Genomic DNA, 25,757 nt, shown 5'->3' with positions numbered 1-25,757 from the left:
TGAATTGAAAAAAAAAAAAATAAATGAGCCGCGAAATATGGAATCTGTTGGTGTATCTTTTCCCCTCACGTGACAGACTTGTAGCGTACTGAAGTGCGTTATACCAAACGTAGCCCGATTGAAACATGGGCTGGGGAATCGGCCCATGCAAATCGCCGGTGGCGCTGACCGCACAGGGATGCATCACGAAGCCATGCTACTGTGAACTAGAGCTAGGGGCGTCGTCGGCTCGCATGGGTAGAAAGCAGCGCAGATAGGGGAAACTGGCGCAGTCTAGGCCTTAAACTGACTGGCGCCTTGTTTCCCCTTTTAGCGCCGCGATCTACCTAAGCGAGTCACCCGGTGTCCCTAGGTTCTCGCGTGTTTCTTCAGCACCCGTCGCTTTTATTGAGCCACCACGAGTCGTTTGAAACTCGAATTAAACGCATACACATGTTCTTTCATGCTGTCTTGCATTTTTCTGTGAAAAAAGAAGAAGTTTTTCGGCGTAGGCACAATACGCGCTTAAGTAGACAAGCACTTGTTGTTCCCTACGGGGAATCCTCGGAAGATTTGTTGACCACGCCATTTTGTATTATTTGCAATCCCGGTTGACGGTTGTGTTCGTCGTCTCGCTCTTTGCAAATGTTCAGCCACACCTGGATGGTGCGTCGCCAGTCAATTTTGCACGATCCTGCAACTCCCATGACAACGACAAATCAGTGGGGAGACAGTGCTTACTTCGGCAGCAACACTCGGGAAGCGTCGCCTTCATCGCCGAAGCGGTCGGTCCTCACGTGCATTTTGCAGGCGCAGTGTGACATGGCTGTGTCAGTGTTATTACGTGTGATTGTGGCCCAAGAACCTTGTTGACGATATCACGAGATACCGTACGTGATCACATGTGCACATGACTGCAAGCTTCGGGACTCTTCGCCGCACTGCTCTCGCTTTTGTGGAATAACAGCCCGCCCGGCACGGTAAGTGTTGTACCATCGTTTACCTCGAAGAAATGTCATGTCAGAAAAATGTAGTGTGTTTTGTATTTAGTATCGACGAAATCTGTACAAACGACGTTTTGAACTCTCGTTTAGCAACACATGCGCTAATTGTCACCTAAGTCAGGAAAGAAAAAAATAATTTCGCTTTTCTTCTCGTTCGGGTTATTCCTCGCGTTATGTTTACTCCAAAACTGACCGTCGTAAGATGTGTGTGTGTGTTTTTACGAACTACCCGGGGAAACTGATAAGCTTAATTAGTTATTATTGCTTGCAGGCCATGTTAGTACAGGAGCAAAAAATATGCGACGTCGGCCATCCATGTGTGCTTTTGCCCCAACCCTGATTTTTCACGGCCTAATAGAGCCTGAATTGCGGGAACGTTGGAATAATATTCCTGCCATGAAAATATATACTCTCGGTACGATTTTCCTGCCTTATGTTATCGTAGTGTCCTGAATGCCTGCCTTAAACGTTGGCAGTATAGAGAAAAACTTAAAAGTGACATTTTTTTTTTTTTAGAGTTCATAGATTGAAGCCCGGCCACAGTGTGTTATAACGACAGTGCCATGAAAAATCTTAACTTGGGTTTTTGTCTCGGAGTGTAATGGAGCAGTGCACAAATGTAACCCAATCAAACGATAACGCCCTTGCTGTGTACATTAAAAGTTACGGGGCTGCAGTTCGTGGGTTGTCGGGTTGCATTAAAGCTCACAAAAGATGACAGGGAAAAAAAAAACGACGGTTGCACAGAGCCAGAAGTTGAATAAACAGCATAAGCAGCTTGCTTGACCGATGTCGGGGCTTCCCACGACTTGGGATCAGCGGCTGTATCTTGCTCGCATTCGGACAGTGATCTAAAAAGTCGAATGGGCAGCTTCCATTCTTGCTGCAGTGGTTCTTTCACGTGCATTGCTGGGGCACATGTAGTTTAGAGGCCCGGCCCGCGGGCCCGTTTACTTTGTGTCTCACTCTACCCGGGGCCAGCCCCAAAGGTTGCACTAGCAGTAGGGAGCAATATGCTACAACATTCGCTCCTCCCTCCTATGCGTATTGTCTGAACGGTACGGAAGGCTGTGGGAGTTACCGTACAGCGAACTTAACCCTGCGCAGTGCGCAAGGGGCTTTATTCCGGTTAGTTCGCGGGTGTCCATTTTGAAGAAAGAGCAAAATACAGTTCAGTGACCAATCGCAAACAGGTGCATCAGAGCGGCTTATTATGCTGCTGGTTCACCCCGTACGAACTAGTAGTTCTGAGCCAGGAGTCGGCAAACTTTATTGAAGGACAACATTTTCTTTTGTTACAGATGTGTTGACAAAAAGTGTTATTCATATTATGTCTGTGGGTGTCGGGCCAAGGCTGTCGGGCAGGCCTGCGGGCCTGGCCCGGACCCAGAGGAAATGTGCGCTGCCCGATCCCGAGTTTTACGGGTAGGCCCTGGCCCGTGCAGTACATAGCGCCAGTGCATTGAAAGCGGTGAGGCTCTGTTACTTATTAGTGGCAGTGTACTTTGATTTAATGTTGGACGTTTATCGGCGGGCAAGGTTTTTTTTGGATAGCTATCGAAAAAACTTTGCCCGCCGATAAACGTCCCCAAAAGCTGTAGTGCACCATTAATCATAGAAAAAAGTTCGTAAAATGTACTGAAGGCATTGTCTATGACATCCTACTCTCCTGTGACAAGCGGTATGTTGGTCAATCTGGTCGTTGCTTGAATGATAGGCTTCGTGAACACAAAAACAACTTGAAAACTTTTACTGGCAGCAATCTGTCTTTGCAGTGTAAGGAGTGTGGTTGTGTGCCATTTTTGGATAAGTGCTCGATCGTGGCCAGACACCGGGATCAGTTAACACGCAAAATTATTGAAGCAGCGCGTATCGCTGCCTTGGATGATAATGAGTCAGCAAGCCGTCTATCTCCCTGTCCAAAAGAGAGCTGGCCTTCTTAAATAATCGCTGAGTCGTTTGCCCGTTGTTCCTCGTCCACCTGATTTTCATGAATTTTTCCGGGCGCATGCGCCTAGTTTGCCCCACGGTTCACGTTCATCTTGGTTGCCTAGGTTTCTGCGAGTCGAAGTTAGCGCCTGTGTTGTGTGCGTCTTTCTCTGTCCCTTGTCTCGTGTTGCGCTGCCTCACATAACATGAATCACTGTTACCGACTCGCCCAAGTTTCTGCCCTTCAAAAGTGACTCAAAAATCCGCCTCTGGTTCTATCTTTTCCAGCGTTACTGAACACAGAGTGCGTTCGAATATGAGCCGGTCAAAGAACTACCGAAGGTTGCGAGACATTTCTAAACAATAAGCGCAGACTAATGTCATCAATGTGGATTAGTGGACATTTAAGCAGCTTTGAAGACTTGTGCTAGTTACTTAAGAAACGTCAGCAAAAAATGCGCGATTGCGATGCGGGAAAAATGCGAGGGAAACACGGAAACGTGCAGACTGTATTTAAGCTACTGTGCTGAGTGAGAGAATGAACTTTAGTGCCATAATTGGAATCAGTGAGGCGTAGTGGGGCGACGGGTCGCCCCCAGGTGGAGGCGACTGCCTGGGCCCACGACGTGAGAACCACTTTCTGCGATTGGTCTGAGGTTGTGAGCAGTCCATTACATCCCTCTTCAGTGGAAGTTGGCGAACTTGTTTACTGGGGTGAAGTACGCGAAACTTCCTCGTCATGGTGACGACGAACAATTGCGAATAAAAAGAAAGTTTGCATTCAGATATTCCGTGCTCCGACGGCGTAAGCAAAACCGGAATTAAAAATACGCCCGTTACAACATCACCATGCCTTCAGAATACTGACGCTTCGTACTCTCTCGATAGGCATATTGCATACAGAGATGCGGTAGTGATACGCCAGTGCGCGTTGATTGTCAAACATTTTATTCGTGGGAAAGAGCTCGGTGCTAAGAGGTCGCGTTAAGTGGCCGAGAGTACATAGCCCTCGACGACTGTGTGCGTGCGCAGCAGTAGTCATCAGTATTTTCTAATTTCCCGCTTTCGGACCTTTCTACTTGTGGCGGCGTGCAGCGGCGCCAACGCGAAACCCTTGCAGAAGAAATACAGTGGGACAAGACGGGGCGGGGTGAAGCAGAAGCGACACACACAACAACGACAGTTCGTCGCTTTTTCGTGTGCATGAAGTGTCAGCGGGAGCGTCGCTTTTTCCTGTGCATTAATGCGGGACTGTCAGCGGGAGCGTTCTACACTTCTACGTTCTACTCCCGCTGGCGCCGTTACATTTTCGAAGTACTTTCTACTCTTCCACGTGACGTGACTGGAAGTCGTGCGATGTTTTCGCATGCCCGTTGTGTTGCAGAATTGCAACCGAAAGCAGCTCGCATCCTATGAACGAGATTCATGCAGCCAAAATGCTGCATGCATGCTGTTTTGGTAAATTGCTTTTTGAGGAAAGGATGCTGTTTTCGTGCCGCCAAAATGGGGCTAATCGCTGCTACGCCAATTTTCGAAACTCGCGCGGTACGTGGCACCAGGTTTGGGTGGGCGCTACTGCAGCCGTGCTAAAAAGCTGCGGCGACAACGCTTGCTGTGGGACCGCATTCCTGTTTTCTTGCATACTTCGAAGTCGACGTACAGTGCACTCGCCGCATCAGTTGCGCGCTGCACTCCTCTGTGGAGGCTATATTCAAGTGCGCGTTTGATATTGAGACTTCCACGACATCAGGCGCAGGTGGCATGATGGAGGATGTAAAAAAACCGGGGTCAAAAATATAAAGCTACATATGATGCTATACGAACCGGCTTCGAAAGGTTTGCTTGTGTGGCCTACAAGAAGCCCTGTGCGGCAGGAGAGACCCCCATGAGTACTGTGCAGTCCGCGCGCACGTTATAGAACCCCAGCCGGTCTAAATTAATCCGGAGCTCTGCACTACGACGTCCCTCATAGCTTATGGGCCATTGTCTGAACGCCGCAAGTGCTGCAACAGCCTGCTGGAGTTTTGGCAGGCTGCGCGTAGGCGAGGTGCGCTTCTTCAGTCCGCCCCGCCATCCTCCCTTTCTTTTTCAGTCGAAAATTTTTGAGGCGTCATCTCAAAATGATGCATTTGAACGACAAGAACGTGAACGTGTTTACATCTAACCCCGCACGGACCTAGCTTGAAGCTAGTGTTTAATTTATTGCCGAAGCTATAGCGAGGAGTGAAACGCTTTACCCCACGTACAGTCCGCGTCATCCTCATGTAGATCGCCCGGGCGGCGCACTTTCCTGCAAACAAACCCACATCTCGTCGTAACTGCTACGTTCCAGAAGCAACACTTGCGCGGAAGTAGTGCTGGATAGACCCGCAAACAAAGCAGACACGAGCACTTAGCCCAGAAATCAGAGGCCGTTCTCTTGATTTAAGTTTTTGTTACCGGGTACGCACTGCTCGAGCACTCTAGGCAAGGATGACGCAGAATGTGCAACCAGCAGCACACGGAAAGCAGTTTTTGTTTTATCAAACCGAGGTAGAACGTGTCGCGCTGTTGCATTTATTGCCACACCCGTGGGCAGTGCGAAGTAAAGAACCATAGGTGGTCGAAATTAATCCGGAGCAAAAGTTTATTCTCATTTTTCATATACTACAGTTCTGTTTTTCTTCGTCTCCTTTGTAGCTCCCCCTGAGCTTTGAAGTAAAGAAGGAGACGTAGATTTTTGACAAAAGTAACCTCAAATATCGTAGTTTAAAGCATATTTTTCTTTTTTTAGTTATTTTTACGGAAGAATAAAATAATTGCAACCAATACAAAGCCACTTTTTGATTATTTTAATGTGGCCAGACGTTTATGAGGTACAGTGTGGCCAGATTTTCTCATAAACAATAAATTTTTTTTGTGATGCAAACTTTTAATCCTATTTTAATTACGTCGTACTGCAATAAAATTTTATTGCATTTATTTTAATTACAAATTGATGCAGATATTTGCAAACGACTGATCAAAGTTTGTTGTTGCCAGGTGTTTACGGTATAATTTTGAACAGTGTTGCTTGGTTTCCGCACTTTGCACGAAATGTCAATTACGTTAAATGCTTATTTGGAATGTTTTATTAAAACTTATAAAAAATACGTACGATAACAATACTTGAATAGTCGATTTTGTGCTAGTTTATGCTAGAGTATGTGGTCCAAGGTGGCGCTGCAGCCGAGAGCGTCGGGCGTCGTCTGCCCAGTTTGCATGCGGAAACTACACCGTCGTCTGCCCAGTTTGCATGCGGGAACTGCCCGTGTAACAGCGGTATTACTGTATATGCTACCAAAGGTAGCATCCCTGCGGGAGCATATACAGGAACTCTAGACTGGAGTTGGCACGCCCGGCAGCAGCAGTGGCAGACAGCGCCGTACTTCTTGACGTGACTGTTTGTGAGACATGTCAGGTGGTCTCATTCTTTATAGCAGATGTGTCCGTGCCCGCGCAATGGCGGTGGGCGTTTTCTCAGGTAAAAAAAAATCCGAATGTTTCAAAAGCAGTACATTCTCTCATCCATATGGGGGAGCCAGCTGAATGGGCGATCTTCTGTGGCGCGCTGTTCTCGTCTCTGCTTACGCCGTTCAAGTTGTTTACCATGCCGATTTACGGCCTTAAAACGCGTTCTACTGACGCGTGAGGAATAATACTGTGCCGAAATATTTTCGGCAAATCTTTTTATTGCTTGAGCACCTTTCAGAGTCTGTGGCTGCATGACGTACGAGTCTCCCTTGTTTTTGTTTTAGGTTTCAGTATTCATTCTTGAGGAAAATACCGCTCCTTTCCTGCTTTTTGCGGCGCTGAGAGGACGCCGTACCATTCGATGAAATGAATTCCAAGCCCCGGCATTTCGGCATATTCCCGACAAAAAAATAATGCATATATGAGAAACATGTTTCTCGTGTTTTTGTGCTGATTGTACACTATGGCAGTCCAAAGTAGAAATACAAGGCATGGCTCGATCGTCCTCTAAAGGTGATAGGAGTAAATAAAAAAAATTCTGAATTGGAGCATTCGCTTATAGTCCCGGCGGTTTGCCGCCGCGGTGGCTAAGCGGTTATGGTGCTCGGCTGCTAACCCGAAAGACGCGGGTTCGATCCCGGCCGCGGCTGCTAGAATTTCTTTGGAGGAGAAATTCTAGAGGCCCGTGTACTGTGCGTTGTCAGTGCACGTTAAAGAACCCCAGGTGGTCGAAATTTCCGGAGCCCTCCACTACGGCGTCTCTCATAGCCTTAGTTGCTTTGGGACGTTAAACCCCATAAACCAAACCAAACCAGTCCCGGCGGTTTCGGGCGTCCACTTCACCGCATGGCTTGAATGCGCGCGTCGACGTGCTATGCGGTGAAGTGAACGTACGGAAACCGTGGACTAAGAATTAAATCCCAGAGTTTGAAGTCTTCCTCGTATTTTGCTTGAACCGCCTGCGCGTGGGCAGTTGGAAATAAATCATGCGAAACAACGGTGTCGGGACGGCTAAGCGTCTTTCCAACGCCGTAAAAGAGTCCAGAAGCCAGAAAACATATATATATATATATATATATATATATATATATATATATATATATATATATATATATATATATATTCTTTTTCAATTTCCAATTGAAATAGCCACTATTTCTGGGTATTAGAATTAGTATTAAAAACGGACAAGAAAGGAACTATCTCGCTGACTAACTTGTGTAGACATACGGAGGAGAAAATGTTTATTGGCACAGAAAAAGACAAAAAAAGCGTGTGGGTGGCGTTCATATAGTTTGGGATGCTGTTTGATTTAGCTGCTTCCTTTTCCCTCGTGATGAGCCATTTCTGGCTCTTGAGGCTTGAGCTGGACAGAGCTGTCTCCCACCTCTTAATCTTTGCTGATTGACTGGGATTTTTGGAATTGAAAATTTTTGTGTCTATAAAATGCAATTTCTTAGGGTTATCACAAGCGTTTGTCTGCAGTTTTCTAAGGTTTGTCTCATGCATAATGTACAGTCTCTTAGTAGGGGGTGGGTATGTCCTTCTTTCCAGTTTATAGTGCTGAAGCCTGCATGTATGTAATTAATTAGCAATTGTTTGAGTAGTCTTGATCAAGTGGATCATTGGTAGGATGCTCAGGAGAGGAAAGCTCGGGCAATGGTGTGTGCACCTTGTTCCCTTTGTTTCCACAGTGTATTCTGCGTATTTTACAGCTCTGGAATTAATTCTACCTTTGATGAAGTTCCTGTAGGCTATCCATGAGTCAATGAGAATTTATAGAAACATAGCAGCTAGGGCTGTGGCTATTTCCTCGGTATCTGCGATATTGTGACATTTGATAACTGCCCCGTTATGGGCATTCAGTTCACTGTCGACTGTTATGGCAGCGATCCTATCTATCAATCCTGCAGCATGCATCCATGTACATCTTGCCTATTTTCCCTCCGTATGCCTTTTGGACCACCTTCACTCTGGCTTTTCTTCTTTCCTTGTTGTTAATTGGGTGCATATTACCAGGAAGAGGAGACTTGCATTGAATTTTCCTCTCCAGGCTTGAGGAATGTTGAGTCTGTGGTCAGTTGAGCATACAAAGGGAGTTTTGAGGTCATCTAAGACCATTCTCCCAGTCTTGGTATTAGCAGGCTTCACTTTCTGTGCTGTAAGGTGGGTCTCTGTGAATTCTTCCACCATGTTGTGTATGCCTAGGTGCAGTAGCTTCTCATTATCTGTATTTGGTCAAGTGCTTTCTTTAGGCCTTTTTGACCATTGTATCTAGCTTGATGACTTGTGCTTTTTTCAGCCTGAGATAAGGAGCCGCATATATTATTCTGTTGAGCACAAATGCTCAGACAAGTCTCAGGGTGCCTTTTTTGAGCGTTCTGGTCATTCTGCCTACTTCTTCTCCCGCTCCTTTAGTTTTGCTATGGCGATCGAGTTGTTGCCATGTCATTGGCAATTAGTCTAAGGATCCTTAGGTTTTCTACTTCCCCGGTGTGTTCCACTGATCTCTGTTTCGATCTTCTCATCGTCTCCTTTCCTTCTGAAGACAAGTAGCTCCGACTTTTCTGTAGAGTACTTGAGTCGACATTCCATGCCATAAGAATGCTCCAGTTTGACTGCTTCTTGGAGATTACATTCCACCTGTTCATTGTTTCCCTGGTTCGTCCCAATTGTTGCATTGTCAGCATGTGGTGCATGTCTGGACCCTTTGAATTTGCTTAACTGTTTTGCTAATGTTCTGGCGGTGTGCTGATAGCCACATTGAAGAGGAGGGATGAGAGGAGTGCCTCTGATCCCCATGCGGATGAGATCTGATCTTTTGCCTTCAACATTGATGTGTACCGTTCTGTCAATGAGGAAGCTATGAATGTAGGCAATGGTCCTCCTGCTGGAATTGACTCCTTGGAGGTTCTGGAGAATCTCGCTGTGTTTGATGCTGCAAATAGCCCCTTTGAGGTCATAGGCAAAGATGCTCTTGCGGGGCTTTTCTCGGTTAATCTATAATTTCTTTCTTTAGTTGACGTAAATATTGTCCTGAAAGGTTCTGCCTAGAGCCAGGCATGGTACAAGGTGTCATGTTTTTATTCTCCATGCAGTTGTTTAGGCGTTCCATTACCATCTTTTCCATCGATTTGCCTGCACAGGAAAAAGAAAAGGAAGTGGTGCACAAAACACTTTTTTTTTTCGAATTTTTCTCCCAGTACATTGAGAAGACAAAGGTAGGGAAATGAGGGGCTCGTTATAACATATACATCAAGGAAGCTAACTGTCACTGAAACCAAGGCATAGGGGAATGTTTCTTTTCATAACCCGTGTTAATCAATGGGAGATTGCTGGTGTAATCATTTTATGGCTGAAAGATGTTGATAAGAAAGCAGAAAAAAATCATTCATGTGCTGCCCGTAGAACCCGAACCCACAACCTCCAGATTTCACGTACGGTGCTCTACCAATGAGTTTTATGCCCAATAGCAAATTTTCTCAATCATTTTCATCAAAACTATTTTATCAAAGTGCACCAAAAGGGCATAAATTTTTTCAGGCTAGAGACATTGAGAGTCACACCTGTGACATTTAAGATAGAATGACATCACGGAATATTACGTGCCTGCGTCTCTTTAGCGTGCACTGAAAACTGGCCAGCACATGGGTATTCTCAGAGTTCACCATAGAGGTGTGGCCGTTGTGGCAGGAATTGAACCCATGGACTCATGCTCAAAGCCATATTTTGCTGATCAGGCATGGCAAAGGTCAAAGCATTTGTCTCAACACTACTGGAATAAACACTTTTAGGGTGTTGGCCATGAGCCACTACAATATGGTGCCTCTATTTCTTTTTTTTTTTAAGGAGCATGCACTGAACGTTCACACTCCCGTGCACACCCTCTCCATTTTTTTTCTTATTGTGAGCTGTCATGGCATGCTCATGGTACACAGCAGCTGGCAAACAAAAGCATATATGTCACGAATTATTGAGTATTAACCTGGTAACTTAGACTTAGGAGTTTCAGCATTATTACTGCTGGTAATGTGTTGAAATTGTCTTGTTCACTTATCCAGTTTTTGCTATTTTGTGCCTGGGAAGTATACTTAAGTGGCAAGTCTTGAGCCGGAACATGTGATTTGTGGTTGTCTGAGTCAAGCGAAATGGGAACTGGCATAGCAAGGTTTAGAAAGGTTTTACGTTTTGTTATATGAGTTGCTTTACAAAATATGCATGCCCCATGCTTTTTACTATTATCTAGATTTTCTTGAAGAAGGATGGATAGCTGGGCGAGTTAGTAATAGTTCGTTGTGGGTGGCACAGTACAAAACAGATGAAAGAAAGACAGCGCATGTCTGTGGTGTCTCTTTCTTTCGTTCTTTCGTCTGTTTTGCACTGTACCACCGAAACAATGTTTCTTGTTATGAAGTATGCATAACTGTCACCTCTTGTCTTCATCATCAGCCACATCTTCTACTTGGGGTTCTATTAGCTCCGTGTGTTTCTCACCAGCGGTAATGAATGGAACTCAAGCAGCACAACCTTCAAGACCTTGCACTTTATTTTCTGCGCAAGGATTCATTACAAGTGTGATTTATATGATTTCATCCTGAGACTGCAGCGCAAAAAGATGGAACAGAAGGGATGAGGCAACACATGGATAGCTCACTGCAGTGTGATTTATTAAATCCTTTATTGATCCCATATTTGTTGTCTCTGGGGATTGGGCTGCTGTCAGGCTTAAACAAGATAAAGGCGCAAAATGTGTTTCATGGACAACTACTACCCTTTAGTGCTGAGAATTGCTTAATATAACCACGATCATCATCAGCCTGACCACGCCCACTGCAGGAGAAAGGCTTCTCCCATATCTCTCCAATTAACCCTGTCCCCTCAAACTTTTTAATCTCATCCACCTACCTAGCTTTGTGCCATCCCCTGCTATGCTTGCCTGCTCTTGGTATCCAGTCTTATCCTTAACGACCATCAGTTATCTTGCCTTCGCATTACATGCCCTCCCCAAGCCCATTTCTTCCTATTGGTTTAGACTATAGGATGTCATTAGCCTGCATTCGTTCCCTGACCCACACTGCCCTCTCCTGTCTTTGTTACACCTATCATTTTCCTTTCCATAGCTCGCTGCACTGTCCTCAATTTAAGTTGAACCCTTTTCGTTACCCTTCAGTTTCCTGCCCCATAAGTGAATGCCAGTTAGATGCAGCTTTTATGTACTTTTCTCTTGAGGGACATTGGTAAACTGCCAGTCATGACCTGAGAGAACCTGCCGAATGTGGTCCACCTCATTCTTATTCCTCTAGTTATTTCAGTTTCATGATCCAAATGTACTGTCACGATCTGCCCTAAATACAAGTATTCACTTACCACTTCGAGTGCCTTGCTACCAATTGTAAACTTTTCTTCCCTTTCGAAACTGTTGAATATTACTTTGGTTTTCTGCATATTAATTTTTAGACCCACTGCTCCTCTCTGCCTGTCTGAGTCATTGATCATGCTTTGCAGTTCATCCTGTGAGTGACATAGCAAAGCAATGTCATCAGTGAATTGTAGATTACTAAGGTATTGAACTATTCCTAGTCCCCTTCTGTTCCCAGTCCAGGCCTTAATACCTCTTGCAAACAGGCGATGAATAACATTGGCATGATCGTGTCTCCCTGCCTGGTACCCTTCCTTATTGGAATTTTATTGCTGACTTTATGGAGTACTAGCTGTTATAGATATCTTCCAGTATTTTTACATAAGGTGCAACTACACCCCGATTCCATAATGCCTGCATATGACGGCTGAGGCTTCAACTTAGTCAGGTGTTTCCTCGTGATCTATGAAGGCTATATAATAGGGGTTGATTATATTCTGCCCATTTCTCTATCGTGTGAATATGATCTTTTGTCAAATAGCTTTTACGAAAGCCTGCCTTATCATTTGGCTGATTGAAGTCTAAGGATGTCGTGGCTGCATGAGCAATTAGTACCTTAGTATATGTATACCGTGCAGGCAGCGGACAGTAAGCTGATTGGTTTGTAATTTTTCAAGTCCTTGAACTCTCTTATGTGAGTGTTCTTCCAAGCTTCCGGCAAAATCTTAACAACGATTATGAATGTTGCATGGTCCAAGGCCAAGTTCAGTTCACAAAAATTTAATCTGCAAGCAAGGAAGCATCTATGTATACACCCACTGTGAAAAGTTTATGGAAGGCGACTGTCAAAGGAGTTATTATTTTTTTTGCATTCAGTAAATATTGCTTGACATTTAATGTGCAATGTTCATGTCACTATTAAGTTCCATATATCTTTTCCAGGATTAAAGAAATGATATATGGAGTGAAACAAATTTTTTCACTTGTATTGCCTCTCATAAACTTCTGACTGCAGGTGTACATATGTAGAAAAACATCATACAAGAAACTTATAGGATCAATGGCATTAAGAGCAGCATCTAGAGAATATTAATTGTGCAAGGCATTTGAGGTGCACAGAAATATGAGGATCTGTGTACAACTTTTGAAATATCAAATACATTGCTATCATAAGAACTTTGGCAAGCAGTACATCTGTAATGATCACATGTAGTACTGTACTTGCTCGAATCTAGGCCGGCCTTTATTATAAGCCGACACTCAAAAGTTGAAAGCAAAAAAAAATTCCTCAATTGTAAGCTGGTCAAAAAAACAATTGAGAACGACAGCAGGGACAGCATGCAAACAGCATTTTGTCCCAGAAACCTGCTCCCGTTCACTCGTCCTCCTCATCACTGTCCTCTTCATACAGGGCACGATCTTCTGTGCCATCAAGTGCATTGAAAATCCTGCACTTTCAGAACGAGCGTGCCACCAAGCTTTCCAGAATGTCATTCCAGGCTGCAGCTATTCAGCTACCAGCAACTCCTAGTGACGCAAGCTTGATGCAGCTTGTCGGCGTTAGCTCGCGTATTTCACTGGTCCTGTGGAATGCCTCGCTCTCTTGCCAGATCTCTCGCTCTGGCCAGTAGCACTTCTGAGGTCAGTGGAAATGCCGTGGACTTCTGTGATTTCACGAACTCTGCCACTGCAGATTCCAGTGGTGGCCTTTTTTCGGGCCTGTGAGGGTCCCCTCGTTGCGGCACAAGCAAAAAGTTCATCACAAATACAACAAAAGCCTCGAATCTAAGCCGACCTAAGAGTTTCATGTCTCGTGTTTTTAAAAGAACTATCGCCGCCGCGGTGGCTCAGTGGCTATGGTGCTCGGCTGCTGACCCAAAAGACGCGGGTTCGATCCCGGCCGCGGCGGCTGGAATTTCTTTGGAGGAGAAATTCTAGAGGCCCGTGTACTGTGCGATGTCAGTGCACGTTAAAGAACCCCAGGTGGTCGAAATTTCCGGAGCCCTCCACTACGGCGTCTCTCATAGCCTTAGTCGCTTTGGGACGTTAAACCCCATAAACCAACCATAAACCAACCAAAAGAACTATCGGCCTAGGTTCGAATAAATGTGGTAATGTGGTATATGAGACCATTACACAACTGGCCCCTTGACATTACTCCTGAGAAGGCAGCAGCTCATGTCGTAACAAATTCTGTTTTAACATTAACATTTAGTTGTGTCCCTAAATTTTCACGTTTTTATTTGGTGTTACCCATTACACACTAGGCAGTGAAGAAAAATATCGCAGCATATTGTAAACAATGTTTAAATTATACACAGTCTAGCAAACAACATGCTGTTCCAAATGCTTCCACACACTTGAATAATGCACATGAAAAGAAAAGAAAATATAAAAAACAATCCTCAGAGCTTTGCCCTTATCATATGTCTGAGGCATATTTTATGGTAATAAAAAGTTCTGACTGAGGTATAATTTTGCAAGCTGTGAAAAATTTACTGTGAACTGTGGGGTTTATAACATCGCAAAGGGACACATATGCATAATGAGGGAAACCATAATGGGGAGCTCTGAATTATTTAGACCACCTGGGGTTCTTTAACGTGCGCTACCATTACACAATTCATATTTGTACATTTTTTTTGTACAAGTTGGATTGATCTGCTTACACCTTTTATCAGGTGGGCCCTGAGAACACTCAGTTGTACAAACAGGAGCAGTGCTGTCAGAAAGCATGCTTAATTTATCAATATGCTTATTGTAGTGTATGTGGTGCTATTGTTTTTGTAATAAAAACAAAGCTTGATCTTTTGTCATAAGAAATTGATTTAGTGGAGATTCATGGACACACAGTTGCAAAAACACTAAGCAGTACTAAAACAAACCGCATGTTCAACTTTGCATCATAATGCAATACTGGGCATATGAATAACGTTGGGATCAATATTTAAAGTCTTAACCACATCACATAGCACACTGCATCTGATGCAGGCCTGTTCAGAACTGCGCTATAAGTGTCGGCATGTGTAACTACTATGCATTTAGGTTGCCTCCAAAAGATTTCCTGCACTGAAAAGACGTGCACTTGTGAAGAAGTTCTATATTATGCATAGGCATACTTGTCATGTCTTAAACAAACTAACACCAAGACTTTTATTTCCTCATTTACAACAAGACATATTTTCCAACATAGCACAACACATTTGCGATGTAAATTAAGGAACAAAGCCCTGAGCATGACTTTGGTGTATACTTCTTTTTTGCAGACGTGCACACTAGCATCTTACACTATAGTGGCGAAGGCACAAGTCCTTTCAATATGAAAGGGAGCAACCAGTGTGCACAAAAATAATTTTTTTATTTATTTCCCTCTACTAAAGTTTAAAATGATTTTTGCATATTACACACCAAAAGGAAAACTAGGTAGAAAACAGGAAAAATGTGCTTGGCACGTATAATCATGGAGTAATAATTGATTGAATATTCAAACTCTGTTTTCTTTTATATTGGAGAACCCTGTACCTCATGCTATCATTCAGTTGGTTGCGGTAGCGGCCAAGTTTCGATGAGGGTGAAATGCAGAAATAATTAAAATATGTAGTCTGGTCATTTGCTACAGGTGGTACTCTATGCAGTGTTTCTCCGGTTTACCAAAACAGTTGTGAAATAAATTTTCGGCACTTAATGTGGCCGAACACTGAATTTTAAGGACCCAGTTTTTTTCGGCACAATGGAAAGCTTGCTGGATTGCACAGCGGTTTTGATGGAAATGCTGTAGAAGACTTTTACCGAGAACTTTGCAATCAGTGCATTGCACCCGTTTTTGTGTATCCCGTTGCTGGAAACCATGATCAGCGAGCAAAATGGTGGTCTTGTCTTGTACCAAAAACTAATGTTAATCTCACCCACCAGACAGTAATTAGGCATTTTTAGTACAGAGGAGTGTCCATTTTAGTTTCCACACTCAAAGCTGTTATGGCACAACGATGCACGCCCCTTCAGTGGACGTTTTAATGGACCTTGGTTGCCGCTCCATCAAAGAAATGCAAAACACTGTAGCGCCATTCAGTGCCAAAAGCATATGATTAACAGTGCAGATAGAGCATTGCTTGTTATTAAATGGCGCACTGGAGAGAGTGTAAATTATAATTAAACATGATAAACCCTCCTGGAAGAACAAACACTGTGCACTTAAAACAAATCAGCAACATTTTGCCGAGGTTTGGTCACATAGTGGGATACACCGATAATGATGGGTTTCACTGCAAGAAATTTTCATGTGTTTTTCACTGCTAAATTAAAATTTTAAATCCTTGTTTTTTCAATATTGCAGTGCTGATTTCTTACAATATGAGGTATAATCACCATAATCTCATGACACGTTTTGGTATGTAATCTGTTCCTTTGAGCATTGGTCATTTCAATGGAGCCCACTTCTACTCTGTGCCTCACAGCCTAGGTGTAGCTTTGGCTTGTTATTCTTTATTGTTAGCTGTTGTTCATTATTTTTTTGTTCCCTCATTATTTCCTGCATTCTTCATTTTGCCTCTAAATAATTGCTGTGAAGTTCATTCCTACCATAGGAAATTATCTTTAGTGAATGGAAACAAAATTTGCTTTTTTGATGAGTCCTTTGACATAAGCTCCTCTTGTTCTCTCTGATGTCCTTCTGGCCCCCTCTCTTAGTGTGTGTCACAGAGCTTTAAAATAAATAATATGACTCCAGTGACATGTGAGGGGTTAGCCTTATAATGCTCTACTTGCAGCAAGCTCTGATCATATTGTTGGAAGAAGTGCTAAAAGTGGAGGTGCTTTGCCCATTATCACAGCAGAAAGTGTGCTTCGCCGTGTGCAGCATAAACTGAAGGCATATTTTGAGACCTGTATTATTTGTGATAAAGATTAGAACACATGCAATATCATCCTGTACAAGGATTCATCTACAAGCATGAACTGTAATTTATGCTTTCTGACATAACTGTCAAAGTATAAAGCCATTCATGGTAGTAAAAACCTCAGTGCTGAAATTTGTGAGGCTATAACTATAAGGCTCCTGTAGTCATGGATTGTGGCATTAACTGTGTTAGTACTGCCGTGGTGGCTTAGCGGTTATGGTGTTCGGCTGCTGACCCGAAAGACGCGGGTTCGATCCCGGCCGCGGCGGTTGAATTTCTTTGGAGGAGAAATTCTAGAGGCCCGTGTACTGTGCGATGTCAGTGCACGTAAAAGAACCCCAGGTGGTCGAAATTTCCGGAGCCCTCCACTACGGCGTCTCTCATAGCCTTAGTCGCTTTGGGACGTTAAACCCCGTAAAACCAACCAACCAACCAGTAACTCCATTACATGGGGACTCATCAGCTTCATTATATTTGCTGCTATCAGTCCCCTCTAGATCTGAGGTAACATTGCCGGTGGTCACAGGTTTCACATCCGTATGTACAGCCTTTGTCAAAAGTAACCAGGCTGCACGTTTTTCTTCTCAGTCGTATATTAAAGCTATTATGCCAGCCCTCAAGCTAAAAATCTCTGTATGGTAAGAAGAACCCCTGTTCTCACCTTCAAAGAACTTTTTGATCTTTTGGGAAGCCGTGAGGGCTCTGTTATACGAATGAGAAGCAAACCATGAAGCCTGGTTACTTTTGACAAAGACTGTACTAGCGGGTTTTCTGTATACATATACTGGCATGCTCTGCAAATGAGAAGGATTATTGTTTCATTTACTTCATGATGAACGTAACTAAAGAACTTCTCAAGGTGGTCTTGGTGAAGTGTGCGGGTGCAAGTAACTGCAATGATAGAAAAGCCACCATGATCAGTCTTCTTCTTATTGAAGTTGTCGAGCGAATGAGTTTCTAGCAGGGCTCAAAACAGCATAGCTGTAGCTTACCTTCTTTGTTTTTTACATTCAAAATGAGTAGCGGCCACAATATTGAGAGCATTCTATGTTATTGACAATATTTGAAGCAAAATGTTTATCTTTTTGTAACATCATATTCCTGTTAGTTTTGATGGAACATTCAAATAATTTAAGCCAGAGATTATTTTTTAGACTTCTTACAAAACAGTACAATGTTTAGTTTGCTTAGACTTTTATTGTTCTTTTGATGACAGATTTCTGCTTGCCTCACTTGCAAACACAACTGTGCATCAAATAGATTTCTGCATTTTGGTACCTTTTATACTGTGCAGTTGGCGAGTTAAAATGCTTGCAATGCTGGCAATATCCTAGTCATACCCTTCCAGAATTCGATGATTATTTATTCTGTATCCAAGTCCCCTTGCATTAGTATTTGTCGGGCTACCTCGCTGCAAGAAATGCCTTGTGAGTGGCTCAGAATGCATGTTATGCTCTTCTTCCAAGGCTCTGGGCTTGAAATTTTACTGAACTGTCAGGTTTTTGGGCTAGTATTTTGGGCAAGCAGGTATGCTCTGTTATTCTGTTCATTGAAGTTGTGTGGTGATATTCTTTTTGTAAGAAGTTTTAGTATATGTTTACCAGTTATGTTCCTGTCAACCTTGTTTTGCTTTTGTTTCTAAGCTTCAGCTTTGAAATATGCTGTTATAGTTGGGGTGAAATGCACATGCCTTGAAACTCCTGATGATATGCTTTCAGGTGCCTGATTCAGTTCATGAAATTCTATTTAGTCCTGAACATTCTTTATTAAAGAAGAAGCACTAGAAATGCAGATTTAGAGCTAGTTGTCATCCATGAATGTTTTATTATTCATTCTCAATGCACATTCATGCTGTGTTGGTATAGGAAGCACAGTGCGTAGCCCTGCCTGCTTGCATAAGCAGAATCAGAGCTTCTGTGCCAGTTCCACGATGCTCTTCAACATAATGCCAAACTGCAGATGGCAGACATCCTGCTCCTGGAGGTATATGTATGAGGTTACCAGATGGAAAGCACAGGGACATGAACCTTTATTACAGCTGCAGCATCGTCAACTTTTGAGAAGGGACTGTAGCTGTTTGTAACAATGCTTTAAAATCCATTTCAGTTGCAATGTGAGAGCTTAATAATGCCAAAGGCACCAAAAAAATTAGCAGTTGCTCAAAAGAGGTCTTTCTCAAACTCACTGCCCAGTAAAAAAACAAACAGTTGGGTCCATTTGGAAAATCCTCTATTGAAACCAATTGGTCAGAAACCAATTGTTTTTTGAGCCCAACTGGTGGTTCCATTTAAAAAAATGGGTCACCCACCAGACCAATTGACTCACCAGTTGGACTCAAATGACATATGCCTATTGGACCCCAATAGACCTTATGCGAAATGCACTGCCATCTAGCGGTCGCCGCGCGCGATCCGCCATGTTGGAGGATAGCCGCCGCATTCACAGCACACACCGGTGCACGCTCGTCGCGCGCGCTCGAGTTTCACCGTCCTCAATATGCCCACATACTGTTCAGTGTATTGCTGTACGGGTCACAAAGACGTCCAGGGAAAAAAGCGCTTGATTTGAGCGCATTTCTTATTTTGGACTGCGATCCCCGACATCCGCAGCACAAATGTTGCAGAACCGTCGCTACATGTCGAGGCATCGCGCAAGGCATTTCGTTATCTCCATGCAGCTAATGAAATAAGAAATTGTAGGCACGAAGAAAATATCACACAAAAGCTGTTTTTCTTCTGCGATTTCCCGTGAAGTGCTGCGATTATCGGCCTCGCGAGAATAATCGTGATCAGCTGTTAAGTGGTACGGGTCGCGCTTTGTGTGAATCGTCGCTCCTAGCGTTATCCGCCGCAGCGATTACATGCGTTAGTTTTAGTGCGAATATTTGTTTCGACGGAAGCACTAGCAAGGATTCACTTCACTTATCATGCAGCACACCACTCTGAGGCTCTTCGCAAGGCTGCTCACCACTGGTACGAACTGGCCGCTCGCCGCACGAAGCAACTTTAAGCACTAGGGCAAACAAACAAATGCTGCATGAAGTTTTCAAGGAAAATGAAAGGCGTTGCATGTTGAGAGGCCACTTTTTTCGACACTACCAACATGAGCTTGAGGTTCACTATCGTTTGCTTTCGGCGCCGACGCAACACACAGAAAACGCTACCACAACAACAGCAATTCAAGCGGCACGCCCGTTCGCAAAAAGTATCGAATCAAATAAAAACGGACTCAAACTAGACCGAAATGCGCACATTTTTAGCCGTAAATGAAAACTGTAATTGCCTCGTACATTTCTTGGTCTTCGGCATCGGCAGACTGACGTAGGACTCCGTGAAAAACGTTCGGAAAGTGTTTTGGGCGCGTAAGTGTTTGCGAAGTCACTTGGAAACTTGGGAAGCAGAGACAGGTCGACTGACCATTCAGTCATGTTTACAGGCTCAAGTGAAAGGAACTAGGGCTTTCGAGCCAGCACAGCCGTAAGGAAGCTATCGCAGGGCGGGTCTAAATCCAGAGAGCAGAGGCGAAACGAGCTTCAGTCATCCTCCAACATGGCCGCTTTCCACTGGTTCTGCTTTTCTCCGATAGATGGCAGCAATTTTGCATAAGGTCTATAGTTTGAACTGGCCACGTAAAAAAAAAAAATTTAGAATTCTGTTTGGAATCAATCTGCTTTTCTTCCGGGACTGCTGGAAGAGCCCTGCCAACATTTTCAAGAGAGGCAAATAAGAATGCATTACACACAAGAACACTATAGTCAGACACTATACTAATATAAGTTCTCGACATATACCCACACAACGCACTTTTGCAGCCACTTATATACCCGACTCGCGAGACTCACCTGCTGCTGCCAGTTATGCTTGTCTATAAGTGAAGTTATCTTATTTAATAACACCTGTGGTGATGGTGGAAAAAACAGTTCAGAATAAGGTTAAGCTGTTAATGTCTCTTTTACAAGAACCTAATTAGTTAATTCAGTGTTCTGTTTTATAGACAGCTATATATATATATATATATATATATATATATATATATATATATATATATATATATATATAATAAGTTGGGGAAGTCACATTGAAAAACTTAACAGATTTATTCAACGTTTCGACCAGGGACTGGGTCCCTGGTCGAAACGTTGAATAAATCTGTTAAGTTTTTCAATGTGATTTCCCCAACTTATTATATTTTTAATCAGTTGCCTTGAAGATTTTGTTATCCCTTATATATATATATATATATATATAGATCTTGGCTTCCACTTGGACCTTCCAATTGAATCACGCAATATGAACCGATTGCAGCTTCCAATTGGCTTCCTGGGTTCCAAGTGGAAGCTCCAATTGGTTCCAAAAAGGGTGATTCATTTGGGAGTGCTGAAACCAATTGGAACCTCAGGAACGAGTTCGGCGATCCAACTGAAATGACAGAACCAATTGGAGTGCCCAGCTAGAATTATAGGGAAACCAAATGGACTACCGAAGTGGATTCATGAGCCCAATTGGCTCACCTGTTCAGTCCAACTGGTTCCAATTGTACTTTTTTTGGCTGGGTGGTCACTGTAAGCAATAAGCTCTGCGGTTCCTCTATATACGTTCAATTTTTTCATTTTAGTCTCCTTGGCAAACTACAGGCTTTTCCTGACTTAACACACTGAATGTTTGTGCAGCTAGTTCCACTTTCATTGTTTGTTTGTTGTATTGAATATGGGCCTTCTGGAGTTTGCAATGTGAGGACCATTTGCTTCTTGAAGGTCTTGCGACTTCTCCTTGAAGCCCCAATGGACTAACTGGAAAATAAATTACAAGCAAAATGCATTAAAAGATGAATACATGTTAAACAAATTAACTTCACTCTGTATTCACTCCTGTCTCTCCGAGGAGGTTTCTGAGTAATTTCAATCCATGGGCAGCATAGACCATCAAGGGGATGGCCCTTGATTGTTGCAGGAAGGGGGAAAGCCTTCACAAACAGCTCACTTGTGGTTTCATGGATGCGATAGCCAAGAAACAACGCCCATGGATAACTTTGCAGCAGGGGCATCACACACGACAGCAGTGACGTTCAGTGTGAACATTGCATCTGCTGCAGGATGGCTTTTGCAATGTTCGTAATGTCATGCCCACTGAGCTCATTGTAAAGAAGTACCCAAAGGGCATTTTCCACGGAGCTGCTATACCAAGTGCCACGAGCATAAGTGCATCACCTACTAACAATGCATCGTCTGTTTCCAGTGGAATTGGCTGACGCCCGAGTTGATGCAGCTTATTAGTTTTCCAATCCTGGTGTCAATCTCACACCTTTTTCTGATGTGCTCATGCCGTCTAGCAGTAATTAGGCAACAAAGCTATTCTCTCATTTTTTTGCCACAAAGGGACACTTATAAACCCTGGCAATGCGTCAGTCACTTTGAGCCAGTCGCAAATTGTTTGCCTGCTGGGCATGGGAAAAATGGTGGCCTCATACACCCTTGATGATTAAATTATACCATGTTGTTGTGAACATATTCATCTTCGCTGTCGTCTTTGTGATGGTGCTTTGGGCTTGTTAGAGCTCTAGCGTTTTACTAGTTTTCCTGGGTTCTCCAAATACCTTCATCATTGAAGCATAGCTTTTCGGGCCACTTGATGCATTACAGGAAAAAACTAGCAGAAAAAGATGCTTTCACGAGGAGGAGTGTTTTCAGCATCGTTCGCTCTACTCTTCCTCCTTGTGAATGCGTCCTTTTCTGCTAGTTTTTTCCGTAGCCTTCAGTACTGCTTGTTCATTCAGAGAGATCAGCTGTTTTTCTTTAATTTCATTGAGAAGGCTTTTGAGTTAAATTATTTGCTTTGTTTTTTCTGTGGCCAAATAAAGCTTAATTCTTTGATGTAACAGAGGGTTTTATCTTGATTGCCTGTAATGCATTTAGTTCTTAGAGATGAGAAGAAGTGTACTGTTGATCAGGACTTATTCCTTTTGTTTGGCCGGAACTTCTCATAGATGGGGTTATCTTTGGGGAATACAATGCTGTGTCAGTACCGAACTTCCTTAATATTATATGCATACGCATGCTGTATGTCACGCCTTATCAGCATTTTGGACAAGCTCATTGGACTATTGTGCATCCTTGAGCTTGTAAGAACAGGTGTAGGCGCCACCTTAAGCAGAGAATTAGTCAGAGGAGGCAATACATTTTTTTTTCTATTGCGCGTTGCCTGAAAGTACTACCAGGCAGGAATGAAACATAACAACACCTATGAGCAGGACACAACATTTTGCGTTTCTATACTTTCAGCTATAGTATATTCAGCTAGTGTGATTCATGTTTGTGTGCCAGTGAAGTGAATATTTGTAAACTAGTTGCAAAGGAATGTGTTGCTGCACAGTAAAAAAGTACTGCATATGCATGTTTGCCTTTCAATTTGGCGTGATAGTAGTACATGCATGGTGACCTTTATGGTGGTGTCGGCTCCTGAATTGAGGGTTTGCGGTTTGGACATCTTATGAAGCGGAAACAGTTTTCACCTGAAGGACCCTTCATCTCCTGCGTACATTACCTAGTTGCTCTTGCGTGGGTACTTTCTTAGGAGACTTTGTGTTTCTGTGCCAGCAAAATGCAGTGGACATGTCATTTTGGGTAGTCTTTTAGTTTGTATATTATGCTTCTTATGCATTGTGCACTATGTACGGGTTCTAGCAGGGGGACTAGTGCGTAGGTGTGCCAGCTAGTTGGCTGGCATGCTGTGCCATGGTCTGATGGCTTGAAGTTGAAATAATTTTCTTTACCCAAAGCACCAGATTTCTGATCCATTGTACTTTATCTGAAGATGGGGGGGAGTTTCTCATGGAGGTTGGCCCTGACCTTGTGTAATAAAGCTGTTCTCTCTCTCTCAATTATGACTGGGCTCATAAACTGGGCAAGGCGAGACATTGTCTTGGAGGGAAAAAATGATGTCTTAGCTGAAGTCCTTTGCTCCTTGCCTATTTCATCTTAATTAGTGTGCAGAATTGGTTACTTCTAGGCTTGCATGCTCTGGCATAAATGTATCATTTGATAGCAATTTATGTGACCAGAAGCATCGGCTTTTTGCAAGCAGATTACCTGCTTGCCTTATGCAAACTGGTAAGATGAAAATCTTACCTGATTGGGTTTTTGTGGTGACATACTTTGGGAAGACTGCACTCCTAAGCCAGTACAATGAGATGTGCTTGCAACCTGAGGTGAGAATATCGCATCAATAGACGCAGTCTGGATCATATTTTATTACTGCGCGTACACAAAGACTTCGTGACCTCTGTCAGACTTTTCTTTCATGGCCCAGACATACACTCTTAACTGCACTACTCTGAATTACAAGAGACACCAGGTGCTGCATCCACAAATATGGGCGCGATATGAACGTAATCGCATTCTTGTATACACATTCACCTTTGAATTCCACACCCTGGCATTCAGACTCTACCTGTCAAGTCTTTGCTTCATCTCTCGCAGCTATAACAAAATGCCTCTGCAAACTATTAAAGATGGTCACCTCCACATTTTATGACGGGAAGAGAAAGTAGCTTTTATTTTTGCATGTGCTAGCTTCTTTAAACTGATCATGAATGATGCAATTTAACATGCTAAGTGTAAATATAAGCTAATGTGGAAACTATGTTCTTATTTTCATTCTCTTAGATAAAAAAAAAATGCTGCTCTGGACTTCCAAAGCTTTGCGTCCTCAATTTGGGGCATGGTGCCTTAATGCCAAAAATCTCAAGTGGCATTTACTTGCCTTGATATGCCGTTTTTTTTTTTTTTGAGGTAGTATTGCACGAAATGCCATTATTAACTGCTGGCATTCAAAATCGTGCATCTGAAAGGAGAAAGTTGGATAATTCTAGTGTTGGATGGAGGTGGGTGCAGCAGCTCTGGTGACCTAGCCCACGATTTCTAATTTTATCAGGGTACAGGTGTCAGCGTTGAATATTACCACTTTGGACTTGGCAGCTCTATTGTGATTCAGCTCAGAGAATTTCCCAAAAGGGATGCATTTAAAATGCTTCATGGACTACCTCACTTCTCCCAGGTGAAAATTTTTTAATTGGACTTATTTTCTGTTGATTGTACTGGTTCTAGCTAAGAACGTTTTGCTGTTCTGTTTGGAGAGCTTCTTTTTTGTTTTTGTGGTAATAATTTTCTTCAGCTTACAGAATTTTCAGCTAAATCTCTCAGACTGCAAGTGCTAAAAGTTGAATGAAGAGTGCCAAAATTTCATGAGAGCATTATTACTTATTAACCATTCCTAACACCTGTGGAATGCCTATATTTAGGGAATGTATAAGCATGAGCCCATGTGGTTAGAGACTATGAGTGAGTTCCATATGCAATTTGCATGTGTTGTGGTGCTTTGCTGTTTGTGGTTGTTGCATTTTGAGTGGTGTTTAAAGCTGTACTTGTGTTCTCACTATGGTTAGATCTGCGTTGTCCAGCAGGATGACTTTACCATTTTACCGTAGCTTGCAAGTGCTTTTCAAATTTTTGTATGCTTTACGTTTAGGAAGTTACTTTAACATTTGTTTTTAACATTTCAAGAAGGTTAGAAAATGAAAGAACATTGTACGAATGGTTTATCCAAAGAGTATGAAATGTAATCTTTTGGTGCTACCATGGAAGCCAATAGTTCCAGCAGCTACTGGGTCATGCTAATGTGCCAGTAACGAGTACTGCTGGAACCAGCAGATTCCACATAATAAATTTTCGCCTGGGCTGTGAGGCTCTTTAGTGAAGGAGGCTGAAATTCTAGCAAGTGGCATATCAGGGCCAATCACTAGCATGGTTCTTCAATGAAGACCGAGAAAGAAATCAAGAGGGAAGGAAGGGGAAGCTCTGACCAGAGTAGTTCTCAAAATGAAGACGTTCTTGTCCGTTGGCAAGATAATTTATTTTCAACATTTGTGAACACTGGTGAAGGAGGTACAGCTTGAAACAGCAAAATCCCCCATTGGCACTGAATACCCTCATGTCATTGTTGCGTACAAGTACATGGGGATCATCAGTGTCCTTGCACCCGCTATGCACAGGAACAATGAAATGGCCAGTGCGGGTCACCTTGCATCATGTTTCACTTGCTATTT

General features: G+C 43.2%; 1 protein-coding gene across 1 annotated transcript in view; it reads left to right on the top strand.

Moving 5' to 3' along the window:
* Positions 1-684: 684 nt before the first annotated feature.
* LOC149353843 (uncharacterized) overlaps positions 685-25,757 on the top strand; it is a 615,886-nt gene continuing 590,813 nt past the window's right edge. The window contains exons 1-2 of the mRNA XM_089575872.1: positions 685-796; positions 901-959. Coding sequence (XP_089431998.1) covers positions 685-796; positions 901-959 — 171 coding nt within the window. The remainder of the gene's footprint in view (positions 797-900; positions 960-25,757) is intronic.

The sequence above is a fragment of the Amblyomma mixtum genome, chromosome 3, assembly GCF_055824585.1.
Source record: "Amblyomma mixtum isolate Tamu chromosome 3, ASM5582458v1, whole genome shotgun sequence".
Taxonomy (NCBI): Eukaryota; Metazoa; Arthropoda; class Arachnida; order Ixodida; family Ixodidae; genus Amblyomma; species Amblyomma mixtum.
Note: the sequence above shows the minus strand (reverse complement) of the source record. Positions and strands in the feature narration are given on the sequence as shown.